This window comes from Mycetomoellerius zeteki, unplaced genomic scaffold (assembly GCF_001594055.1).
Source record: "Mycetomoellerius zeteki isolate Tzet28-1 unplaced genomic scaffold, Tzet1.0 scaffold149, whole genome shotgun sequence".
NCBI classification, from domain to species: domain Eukaryota; kingdom Metazoa; phylum Arthropoda; class Insecta; order Hymenoptera; family Formicidae; genus Mycetomoellerius; species Mycetomoellerius zeteki.
This window is the reverse complement of record NW_017256436.1, coordinates 2,330,101-2,343,022: the sequence shown is the minus strand read 5'-3', so window position 1 is coordinate 2,343,022 and position 12,922 is coordinate 2,330,101. Positions and strand designations below refer to the sequence as shown.

The 12,922-nt window shown below is 31.6% G+C and overlaps 2 protein-coding genes across 2 annotated transcripts; one reads left to right on the top strand and one right to left on the bottom strand.

Annotated features, from left to right (window-relative positions):
* Nucleotides 1-3,118: 3,118 nt before the first annotated feature.
* Nucleotides 3,119-4,512, top strand: ND-B8 (NADH dehydrogenase (ubiquinone) B8 subunit). The gene is made up of 3 exons (XM_018444188.1): nucleotides 3,119-3,337; nucleotides 3,424-3,530; nucleotides 4,353-4,512. The coding sequence occupies exons 1-3, from the start codon at nucleotides 3,255-3,257 to the stop codon at nucleotides 4,439-4,441; spliced, it is 279 nt and encodes a 92-aa protein (XP_018299690.1). The 5' UTR covers nucleotides 3,119-3,254; the 3' UTR covers nucleotides 4,442-4,512.
* Nucleotides 4,513-5,154: 642 nt separating this feature from the next.
* Nucleotides 5,155-11,671, bottom strand: LOC108720386 (zinc finger protein 182). The gene is made up of 12 exons (XM_018444369.1): nucleotides 11,094-11,671; nucleotides 10,089-10,611; nucleotides 9,677-9,944; nucleotides 9,396-9,593; nucleotides 9,155-9,322; nucleotides 8,595-8,787; nucleotides 8,274-8,528; nucleotides 7,533-7,771; nucleotides 6,495-6,598; nucleotides 6,059-6,277; nucleotides 5,766-5,998; nucleotides 5,155-5,689 (listed from the first exon to the last, which is right to left on the bottom strand). Exons 1-12 carry the CDS (start codon nucleotides 11,214-11,216, stop codon nucleotides 5,510-5,512), a joined length of 2,703 nt encoding a protein of 900 aa, XP_018299871.1. The 5' UTR covers nucleotides 11,217-11,671; the 3' UTR covers nucleotides 5,155-5,509.
* Nucleotides 11,672-12,922: the final 1,251 nt, after the last annotated feature.

Sequence of the window (12,922 nt, the reverse complement as noted above, 5' to 3'; positions counted from 1 at the left end):
CACACACACACACACACACACACACACACACACACACAATATGCACGTTTATCTTTTAATAGGTTTTAGGCTGCGGTCCACTTGACGCTACAAACGCTTCGAAGCATTCTTTGATTAGTCAATTCGTAAAATTCTTTGTTCTGATTGGTCGCTCAAACACTTCAAAGCGTTTGTAGCGTCAAGTGGACCGCAGCCTTAATTAGATAAACCGCTGATACCAAAACCAATAGGAATAATTTCATGAAATAGATATAGATGATAATCCCATTCAATCCGATTCGACGATCGGAGACATTTGCCGATTGTTTCTTATTGGTCTAAGAATCGGTGAATTTTCGGATAAAAACCTATTGTCATTCAATGGTACAATACTCGATTGGATCTGATTCGGTTCGTTAAAATGAATGTCCCACTCAATCCGATTCGTCGATTGGAGTTATTTCTCATTGTCTAATAAAATCCGATTGGTTTCTCATTTCTTGAATCGGTATATATATATATAATATGCCAATACATTTTTATTGAAAATAGTGTTAAATGGAAATTCTATTAAAATCTTATTATTTCCGATTCATTCTCAATTGGCAGTAATTTCGATTCCAGTAAATTCCATTCATTCTTATTCAAATTCTATCGGTTTTAATAAGTTTAAATAGTTTTCAATCAGAAATTTTAAGCAGGGATAGTTATCGGATATGCTGTGTAAAAGAAATTTGTCTCTACCACAACTAAATATGGTTTCCTGAAACTGTACTTACTACCAAATTTGCTACACAGAAAACGTTTACTGCAATGATCAATATATCGATATAATAGCAAAATACTTGTCTGTTACAATGATAATATTTAGGCCTCACAGCTAATGGAAATTAGGCCTCGCAAACACGACGTTAGGTTCATATAATACTACTGAATTTAGCTGCCATACCTAATTTTTAGCTGTGGCAGCTACTCTTTTTTCTCCGTGTGCCCTCCTATCCTTGTTTATGTCTAATAAATGATAATAATAAAATAATAAATAGTGCTAATCGCGTCTTCCCAAATGCACTTTATGTCTCCTAAAAGGAAAGCAAATTCGATGAAGTGTAAATCATTACGTCCTTGTTTGCGAATGTTAAATAAAAATGAAATGATCATTGCTTTACATTGTGTCTTGTGCTAATAAAAACATCATTTGACAAGCTTTTTATTATTGTTTTCTGATATTGAAATTAGCATTTTATTTAAAATTTTGTCGGAAGATTAATAAGGGCACCGACGAGATACTATTAAAGACCGTCAACCCTGGATAAATTTTCGGCGGTATAAAAAGGGCCCCAAGGGCCCGGAGGTAATCGAAGAACGCTGACATTATCGACAATTGATATAAATTTGCTATTATTAACATAAATATTTGACTAATACATTATTAAATTCATGATATTTTATTACATAAATGCTCTATAAATAAATATGCATATTTGTAAAGCTATAATATCCTATATATTACCGAAAAATTACAATTTTTTTTTCTGCAGTTATTATCTCTGTTGATAATCGAACTTTGACGATGACACTGAAATCACAATTTTAAAGAAAAATCGAGTATTATTGAGTTTTAAATGCACGTACACCGATAAACACGTCTATTAAACTAATAAATCATAAAATTAGTACAATATTATCAGTTTTTTTACTCTTAATCACTTCAATATTAACAAGGACGCGAACTCCCATAAGGATGTCGATCTTTAATAATATCTCGTCGGTGATAAGGGCATTGAGGTCTGAATTGCTCGATTAGCTAAAGCTTTCTGTCCGGTTAAGATTTATTAACGTTCAGTCAAGATATTCAGTTTAATTGTCAATATAAGTCATTAATAAACGTATTTTCTCAGAATTTTCCATATAAGTTAATTATAAAATATCGTAAGACTTCTAAGATTTTTTGTAAGTATAATTTCTGATGAAATGTTATAAATCTAAAAAATTAAAAAATATTTTTTAAAAATTATGGGATGAGAAATCTCAGAATATTTCCGAATTCACGTATGAAAAAATGAGAGAAGATGTAAATTTTCTGAATATTTCTGAAAAATGTTCCAATTCGTATAAAAATTATGAGAAGAATTTTCACCAGGGAGTACATCAAAATAATTTTTTGTTACAAATTAGACTTGATCTTTAAAAGTCATTTTGATTTTTTATTGACTTTTGTGTGTTCCTTGGTAGCAAAATGCTAATTATTAAATTATGTGTGCGTTTTGCTTCACACGTAATACACACCGATATATTAGAGACCCTTTAATCAGAGACTGGCCATAAGGATTTCGTCAAATTTCTCCAAACGAGAAAAGAGTATAGGCTATCTCACTCTTCCATCAATAGCGGTGTGTATGCATGATGTATACACACCGCTATTGGTGGAAGAGTGAGATAGCCTATACTCTTTTCTCGTTTGGAGAAATTTGACGAAATCCTTATGGCCAGTCTCTGATTAAAGGGTCTCTACGATATATCATTTTATCCCTAATTTACCAATTATTAAGGGGATGCTGGAGCCGCCTGTATTACCGATAAAACTAGCGTTTTTAATGTTTTTGTTCCTGTCGAATTTCTTCGTAATGGTTTCACAGAATAAAAATTCCTCTTCCACGATTAAAATATACATGTTAATGTATTTATCGCTGGTGTATTTTGTGTTCAAAGCTGGAAAAAATAAAAAATTACAGATTTCTTTATCCATTTTTATCTCAGTATGGCGACCAACACTGAAGGTAAAATGAATAAAAAAATTTGTATTTTTTATTTTTTCTAGCTTTGAACACAAAATACACCAGCGACAAATACATTAGCGTGTATATTTTAATCTTGAAAAAGAAATTTTTATTCTGTGAAACCATTACGAAGAAATTCGACAGGAACAAAAACATCAAAAACGCTAGTTTTATCGGTAATACAGGCGGCTCCAGCATCCCCTTAAAGAAGGATAAAACGATGTATCATGTAAAATGTAAATCATATGCATGAAACGAAATTCACTCCTATAATTGTAATGTTTCGCCATGTTTGTCTAGTTCAAGATTACCCTATCAGGAAACAGTTGAAAATGTCCAGACTTTTACTTGTCTCTAGACGTCTAGACTTTCTAGTGAGAGAGAATCAGATGATATAATAACGGAATTCTAACCTAACTTAACCAAACACAAAATTGTATATAATTGAAATTGTGATGAAAGTGATCTGTATTTTTCCAAGTTTTTAGATATAAAAAAATGGCTACTGTGAAATTCGGAAAACACTTGAAAGAATTGAGAATCCTCCTCTGTCAAACGTCCAAAACTAGTCAAGGCGTTAGGTAAAAAAATCGTATGACATAGACGACGTTCTGTCAGCGATACGAATTAATTTCAGTCTGTTAATTTTTGTGTGTGAACCTTGCAGAGACTTCATCGAGCAACAGTATGTACCATTAAAGAAAAATAATCCGAGATTTCCCGTTTTAATCAGGGAATGCTCGTCGATTGAACCGAAACTGTATGCGCGTTACGGTATGTAAAAATCTAAAGACCCAATATCAGTGATTATGTTTCTTTAGGAAACATAGTCGACAAGAACGATATTCTATCCTTCTTGGCATTCATTGTATAACAAAACTAGAATGACATTTGTGTCAATTATGTCTCGTAAATAGAAGCCTCTAATATCAAGTTATTTTACAAATTGCTTACATTTGTTTTTCTTTTTTCTAAGTATAAATATCATTGTTTATTTATGCCTAAATTCTAAGCAGAATTGTAAGGCTCGTAACATATTCCTGTAAGATTTGTAAAAATTTTTAAGTGCTTATACCTTTATACAATATTTTTACAGACAGCTTCTTACTAGCCATAAAATTTATAAGAAATTGTAGATATTTACGAATATTCGTACGATTCGTACATACGCACAAAATTAGAAACTAGTCATAAGTTCTTACAAATTTTACGAGAACACATTACGAGTCTTACGATTCTGCTTAAAATTGACCTATTAAGCTAGTTCCGTTATTCACTTCGAATTCCCTTACAACATAAAGTTGCATAAAAGTTACAGCAACACTGCTGCAACATTGCAGTAACATTGCATGTTGCAGCAATATTGCAGATTATTGCTGCAAATTCTATGCTGTATGGATTGAAAATGTATGGATTTACATTGTTATTGCATGTTGCAGCAATATTGCAGAGATTATTGCTGCAAATTCTATGCTGTATAGATTGAAAATGTATTTATGATTTACATTATATATAGATTTTCAATACTTGCAGTGAATAACGGAATGTAGCTTTAATTCTCATAAATTATATTCCTGTAAATTACTAATTTTGCAGAATATGGCATAGAACGTTGCATGTCTCTATCAAACCTGAAGTCCGAAGAGATACTTAGAAAGGTTCAAGAATTGGCATCTCAAAAATAGATATACTTTATTGTGTTAATCTTGTATGTATTATAATATGTATAGTGTTTTAATAAAATAGTTGTATCAAATGAAAGAAGGCATTAACAGGAATCTGTTAGATCTTGTCTGATAGTAAATTTTTTTGTCAATATTTATGTATACTGCACGTTAATATATGTATATGAAAGAACATACACTGAACATAAAGATATAAACTAATTTTGAAAAATTGCACAAAGAATTATTATCTTTTCACAACAAAGTATTTACTTTTTTTGTATATATAATTTTTATATATTAAACAGCTAATATTTTGTAGAATATGTGCACTATTCTCTACACTTTAAATAAAATAAAATCATAATGTAAAAAAAAAGAATATTACAATAAATTTTGATGCCAGAACTTAAGTGGACAAAAGAGAGCTCAAAAATCTTGAAAGTATTATTTTTGTGATCTTTTCTTGTTTTTTTAAATATTGATTTTTGACTGATTTGACGAACTTTGCCAAGCATAAGTTTTATTACCACCTTACAATATTAAACTTTGTTTAATTTAATTTTATTTTAAATTTTGTTGGAAAAATAATAGCTTCTGAACCCGAACTGCCCGATTAGTTAATGCTTTCTGACCGCTTAAGAGTTAACGTTCAGTAAATATAATTAATAGATACATAAATATGTTTATAATTGGAACTTCATACTATTAATAAACATATGGCACAATAAATTTATATCTAATTGGAACTTTACCCTATTAATAAACATATGGGGGGCATGAAAAATTATCTTTTGTATATGATATGTGCAGTCATATGTTTTCGATTTCAGGCAGTGATAACTTCCCTATGTTATATGAAAATATACATCTGCAGAACATAATATCGTTTTTTCTTTTTTTCAAATCAGATCTATGTAATATGTACATCAGTCAGAGTTTATCAATGCTAATTAAAGCCTGCCTGCAGGCTTTTTTTGGTTTCGTCAACAATTATTTACCTCATTTATAAGGATCTAGTACGTCTAATATTCTCTTTTACAATCTACTTCCTTTGTATGTAGGAAGGCAAATAGTTTAATTATATTTTTATGCTATAAATGGCGGTAAGCCGAAGTCCTCTGGCTTGAAGTCTTCCAAACTTTCTAAGACCAGCGTTGCATTGTTGGTGAGGTGTTTAGGAAGCTGAGGATCTGGCACCATTATCACTTGCATCTTAGCAGCGATACCAGCCTGTACTCCATTCGGTGAATCTTCAAAGACTAGGCACTATATACAGATAAATATGATTTGAATGTTTATTTAAAAACTATATATAAAATGTGCATTAAAGTATACAACAAACCTTTAAAGGATCAGGATTATCAGGAAAACGTTTTGCGGCAATTAAGAATATATCTGGATATGGTTTTCCTCGGGTAACCTCTGGATCAGAACCACCGTACACTTTGTGGTTGAACAGGTCGAATAAGTATTTCCATTTTTGAGTTTTTAAATCGCTACTCTCCTGGCTTGAACTTGTAGCTAGTGCGATAGGTATATTATTCTTTTTAAGATGCTGCAATAACTTTTCTGCACCTACATACAATTAAAACCAATCAGCATGATGCTAAATCACTTTCATCTTGTATAATTTACCTGGCATAAGATTACATTTAGGAAATACTTCTTTGCATATAGGAGCGAGTTTATCTTCAAATGATTGCACTGTAATCGGCAGCTGTAACATTTCTATTAAAGTCTTCAGAGCTTCAGCAGTTTTATTACCCATAATCTTTGCTTTGTGCTCCCAGCCATATGTTTTCCCATATTCCTGAGTGACACGGTTGTATGCCATTGTATAGATGGATTCTGTATCTACATGTTATAAAGAAAATTAATATAAATTACTTTTTTTAAATGCATTTCTGCAAACGTCTCAATGTCATGATTGCCAAAAAGAATTGATGTCATTATAAAAATATATGTCAGCACAGTAGCACAATGACACAGTGAAATTTCAATTAATATAGAAATCGTTATAGAATATAAAATTTGTGCAATTATTATCTATAATAATCCAAAACATTCTTACCCAGTAATAAACCATCCATGTCGAAAATACAATGAGTGACATTATCAAAATCCATTCTAACCACTGATTCTCTTAGGTTATCCACAGTATAATCGGTCGGAGTTTTTATAGGGATCTCTTTCGTATTTCGAGAAATACGAGAATTATTATTCGACAAAAATAGCAGCTCGCCCAAAAACGCACGTTACCAATGACGTGATGTTTCAAACTAACGATTCCATTCCGTGATAAGAAAGCAGATGTTAATACTTGTGCTTGTGCAATCAGATTTCGATATGTAGACCCGGTATTGAGCGATACGAGTCTCCCTCCCTCTCGATATCTAGCATTAATCCTACACGTGATTCTCCAACCTTGATAGGGAATCCTTCACCGTTCAGTTATATCGAGCAAAGAGGAACAGGATTCAATAATTGTCTTGATAAATAATGTAAAATGTTTATACCAGTATTGCATAATGCATAAATTATATAAAACTTGGAAACAAGATTTCAGATATCGTAACAAGTCACAATGAGAACGCAAACGTTTATAGTATACATGAGTTGGGGAGATACAATATACATTTTTTATTACAAAAATTTTTACGAAATGCGTTCACGAAGTGTATTTGATAATTAATGTGGTTAAACAAGTGTATATATATATATATATATATACATTTCATGATCTAATATTATCAATACTAATGGTACAATATAAAACGTATATAATTAATTATTTTATCTGATTTTTTACAAAAGGCTGATACTATTTATGCACTTATGCATTTAACTAGGTTCCATGTTTTTGTGCCAATCTTTTAGATTCTGTGAGAATTACATGCGAACTAATTATTTACATTATGACATAATTATTTAAATTACGGTATAATTATTTAAATAATTATGGACTTTTCTGTTTACGTTTCTAAACAAATATAGAAATTTAGAAATTTTATATTGATTTAATACGTTATTGTCATATGTTTTCCAATCAATCAGCACAATCGGCACAAAAACATAGTCGTCTTTATTCAAGCTTCATCTTAACTTTTATCTATGTTGAATTAAATCATTTTCCGTAACGTTAGGAATGCTGTAAAAGTTATACGGCAAGTTCGTTGGCAAAAAGTTTTGTAACCCTGGCACTGTATTGAAATATGTGTTTCGGTCTCTGAATACCGTTTCTTGGACAGTACTAGTGACGTCCGTTTGGAAAGTCTGAATAGTAGTTGTTGGAATAGCTTGGATGACTATCGGTTGTGATACTGAAGCATGAGGAACTGCTTGTATTACCTGTAAAAATACAACATTGAAATGATCCTTTGCGTTAATCAAACGCCTACAAATTATTTAAACAATAAGATTTGTACTTTCTCATACATTTTTCAATTCAATATAATCTATCTTGGATGCAGTGTGATTTATCTTATATTTTTCTCAATTATTATTACTTTAATTATTATTGATGTACACATATAAAATAGAATGTTGAATAAATTCAATACCTAAATGATAAAATTATGTGCTACTTAACTTTAAAAATGAGTTAAAAACACTTATATGTATAAATATCCAATATTTGAAACTTCTAAAAAAAATTGTAAAAAAATTGAACCCGGTAATTCTGTAAAGTGGAGAATATATAGGATGCTGTTTATAATCCTCTTCTCATAAAAATTACAATTGTAATGAAATCAATTTGAAAACTTTGACCCAGAATTGTGATGCAATAAAATAAATGTGATGCAATACAAACTTAATAAATAAGAACTTATAAAAAAATTTATATCTATACTTGTACTGTCGTTGATTCTGTTTGAGGTATCGAAAGTGGATCCTCTTCAGCAGATTGCTGTTGTATTGGAGTCTGCGTTTGTTCTGTCGACTGTTGCTGTTGCAATTGTTGATTATTGGTTAAATGCTTAGTGTGAGAAGTATTAATTCCATGTCTACGTTTCATGTGTTTGTTATAATTTGGCCAATTCGTAAAGTGGTGCTGACACTCCAAACAACTATATGGACGCTCTCCGGTGTGTTGTCGCCTGTGTGTCTGTGAATGTGAAATAATCGCATTAAGTCGAGCAAAGTGCAATTAGATTTCATAATGATAACTTACAGTTAATATCCCTTTGAAACGAAAGCACTTCCCACAGAATTCACAGGTAAATGGCATTGCACCGGTATGAATTCTGTGATGTTCTCTCAAAGTTCCTTTCTCTCTAAAAGTTCGTCCACATACAGCACATTGATGCGGCTTGGCACCAGTGTGTACTGTTTCATGTTTCTTCAATTGTAAGGGTGTTTTAAATCTGGAAGTTTATACTCTTATTTCAAGATCCCGGATTCGTTTCCAACTTTTATTCCAGTTTATAAAAGATATAAAATTGATGATTTATGAATAAAGGAGTATGAGAATGAGTTGTAATCACATTTCAAAAACAATAAACTGTGTTTTCTCTTCTTTCTCTTTATTATATATTTATTTTTATATTCTTATATTTTTATATATGCTATTCTGAAGTGTATTAAATATAAGAGAGGAAGCTAAAATTTCATTCAATTATAATAAAAAAATATTAGAATCTCTAAGAATGCCAAAAACTTGCAAAAAACTTTAAACATACTAAACTTAACTATAGACTTAAAGAAAAAAAGAATATATATATTTTTACTTACGCTTTTGTACATTGAGAGCAATTATATGGCTTATCTGGTGAATGAGTTAGGAAATGAGCTTCTAAATTTCCTTTCTGTATGAAGCTCTTACCACATTGATCGCACGTGAAGTTTCTGACACCAGAATGAATACGTTTGTGTGTTACAAGATTTGGTTTTGTCGAGAACCTAAAAAAGTAAACTTTTTTATTAATGTATAAAAATTCTCTAAAATGTGTAATTAAAAAAAAATAGATTATACCTTTTATCACACTGGTCACATGGAAATCTATTCTTCATAGTTTCAGGCAAATGGCATCGATTATGAATACATAAAGCACTTTGCTGTCTAAAACCTTTACCACAAGTTTGGCACACATATGGCCGTTCCTCGCTGTGAATTGTCTTATGAGAGTCTAAAACTTTTTTATGTACAAACGATTTTCCACAATCGTCACAGCTAAAAATAAATTAAATTATATTAATATACGATTATATACAAAGTTCTTATACAATCCTAAAATAACAGTAAATGATTTTTACCTGAACTTTGCTTTATTCTTATGCCTTTTAACATGAGTAAGAAACCCATAATACTTATCATAAACCTTACAACATTGCACGCACATATACTTGGCTTGTTGATTATGCACCGTTTCGTGATGCTCCTCTAATGCTTCTAGAGATGGTAATTTGTCATTACAATCTGTGCATAACCAAGGATACCTCTCCAGACCTTCTGTCTTTTTTCTTCCATGCTTTGTTGCTTCTATTGTTCGTGTTTCTCTTATTTCTAAATTTGATTCTGTCTCTACTTTAAAAGTACATATTATATTAGATTTATGATAGATCAATATAATCATTGATTACATATACATATACATATATATATATGTAGACAATTTTTAAAAATAAAACAAATATAAAAAACAAATACAATATAGATTAATCTTACCAGGCATATAATTATCTATGACTTCATTTCCATCATTCTGTTCCTTGTCTACTTGAGAAGATATATCAGGCTCAGACTCTTCTTCAGTCTTTTGTATCTGACCCTTTTTCTTTAATTTTTTCTTAGTTTGTTTGGGAGAGCTTTTCTTTATCTGTATCTTACACTTCTTCTGTTTTGTGTTATCTTGCATTTCTTGAGTTTCAGAATTCGCGTTTTTATTACATCCCTCAATGAAGTAAGAATTATTCAAGATATTGACTGTCTCATTGATATAATTGCCAGGTAATTGACACTGGACAATCTCCTCTCTATTGTTGGCCTCATCCTTTGGAAACTCTACGATCTCCTCCTCGACACAATCTATATTTGGTTCGGTCGGTTGTGGTTCGGACTTTGGATCTATTAGCAATTGTCTTAGAGATATTTGCGCTTGATTAGTCTTCTCAAAGAATTCATTGCACTGGTTCAATGAATCACAGCAGTCTATGCAAACCACGAGTGGCAAGCCATCTGTTATTATAACCTGTAAAATCATAATTATTACAAATAAAATATATCAGAAGTAGTATAGTTTGCAAAATAAGGATATTAATTTTACAAGTAAATTATTTCTTAAATAAAAACTATAGTTTTATTATTTTAATGAAACCAATTTAAACATTATCTTTGCAAAATTTATTAAGTTTTTAATGTAAAAAAATTATGCATAAAATTTTATTTGTAACATGACATCCCTATTTTTTAAATTTTTAATAGACAGTTTTTGCTCAAGAACTAAATAAATAAATGAATTTTAAAGAACCTAGATTTCTTGGATACAGAAATATAACAAAATAAGGATATATTATAGTATATTATTTTTAATTTTTACTCTTAAAATTAAAAATTGTTTCTTTCAAAGAAATTGTATAACAGTTACGTTGAATAAAATACATTTTGGTCTTCTTAGATCAGACGGTTTTCACCAAGGAAATAGAGCTACCGGTTGACCATGCTTAACTGTACCTGTATCTGCAGGCATTTCGCGATCTTAGCCTCGATCGCGAGCTTCTGGCCCTCGGCGTCGTAGATCCCGATGAGACTGTCCTTGGTCTCGGCGCATAGCCGGCAAAGTTCCGGCTCCGTCATCGTCGTACGATGTGTATGCAAAGTCGTCGCCGTCGTCGTCGTCGTTGTACGCGAGATCGTCGTACGCCGTCGTTGACGTCGCGCGTGGACGCATCGCGTTTACCCCCTAAGATCGTATGCGTCGCGCGCGCATCATCGTATCGCGCCGCACGCGTAGTACGAAATCCCGGGGACAACACCGACCCGGGTCGTAGCGGACATGTTGTATCCACGCTCGTGCAACGAAGGTACCGCGACCACGGGCGCGCTGGCGATGAGAGGCAGGCGACTTGTTGCTCCTCTACGCGACACACCGCTGATCGATCAAACAATCGGCCGGATTACTCAGCGATTATTCACCTCGTCTCTGGGAGCAATGAGTAAAATGCCGCGTGTATCCGTATACTCCGCAATGGTCCCACGAAAACTGCACGAAAACATATACAATCGTCGGAGCGTTTGTTTGGAGTAAAAAAAACATTAGACTTATGAGCGCGCACGCGCATGCATCATCCACTTGATCGATACGGTTAGCGACCGCGTTTACCGACGGTCGGTAATATCGAGCGTAATAATGGAAATTTTCTTTAAAAATTAAACATGGCTGTTCGGAAAGTAGTAGAGATCGTTTGGGTTGAAATATGGATCGAATAGATCATGTTTTAGCATCCTGTGAAAGCAAATTAAACAACAGATATGTAATATCGATTACACGAAGATTAATGATTTATGGTACAACGGAGATGTATATAATAATATGCAATTTATTAAAATGCACAGAAATTAAATCAGTTGGTTTTTTTTGTTTCCTTCATTTTGTTCTTATAATTTTATTTTTATCTCAATGAAAATCCTGGTGGGAAAATGTTGCTGAAGTTATTCCATGTTTTGGAACACTTTTCAACAAAATTTCAGCATTTCAAAAAAATTTCAGTTTAATTTCAGCGATTTTTAGCTGAAAAATTCATTTCCGACAAAATTTCAACAAAATTTTCAGACAAATTTCAGCAAGAATTTCAGAGAAATTTCGATTGGATTTCAATGATTTTTCAGTATGTTAGCTGAAAAATTCACTTTCAGTGAAGTTTCAGCAAATTTTTAGCAATTTCGCTGAAATGTTCCAAAACGTGAAATAATTTCAGCGAAACTTTTTTACCAGGGAAATAAAAATAATTTTTTTTATTGTCTTTATTAAATCTGTTGAAATAGTTGATTTGTTAAGCAAGTGTTACTGCAGACTCATATATGTATAGACATTGTCGTTTCTACATGATGTTATACCATGTACGTTATCTAAGCGCACCAAGAGACAAAGGAAAACAAATAGTCTTATTTCATAACAAATAATCTTATTTCATAACAAAAGACATTGAAATTATTAGCGCCAATATTTCAAAATCGTTAAATTTTGTGGAACTTAAATAATCTTTTCTAAAAAAAAAACCGTCAAATATCTTATTTAAAAAATTCTGATTTTAAGCTCATGAAAATAATAATAACTTCAATAATAGCAACATTTTTGTTCTAATTCTAATAAACTTTTATTCTAACTGTAATTGAATTTTTGCAGAGTGAGAATTTACAGAAATTAAACGTATATGTTCACATGATGAAAAATTCTCAGGATCTAAGAATGAAGCTCACACAAGCCGATCACGTGTATTATTAACATTTATTTGACGGTCCCGTAAAAATGTCCGGACGAACCGCTTAAAATTCAACGGACG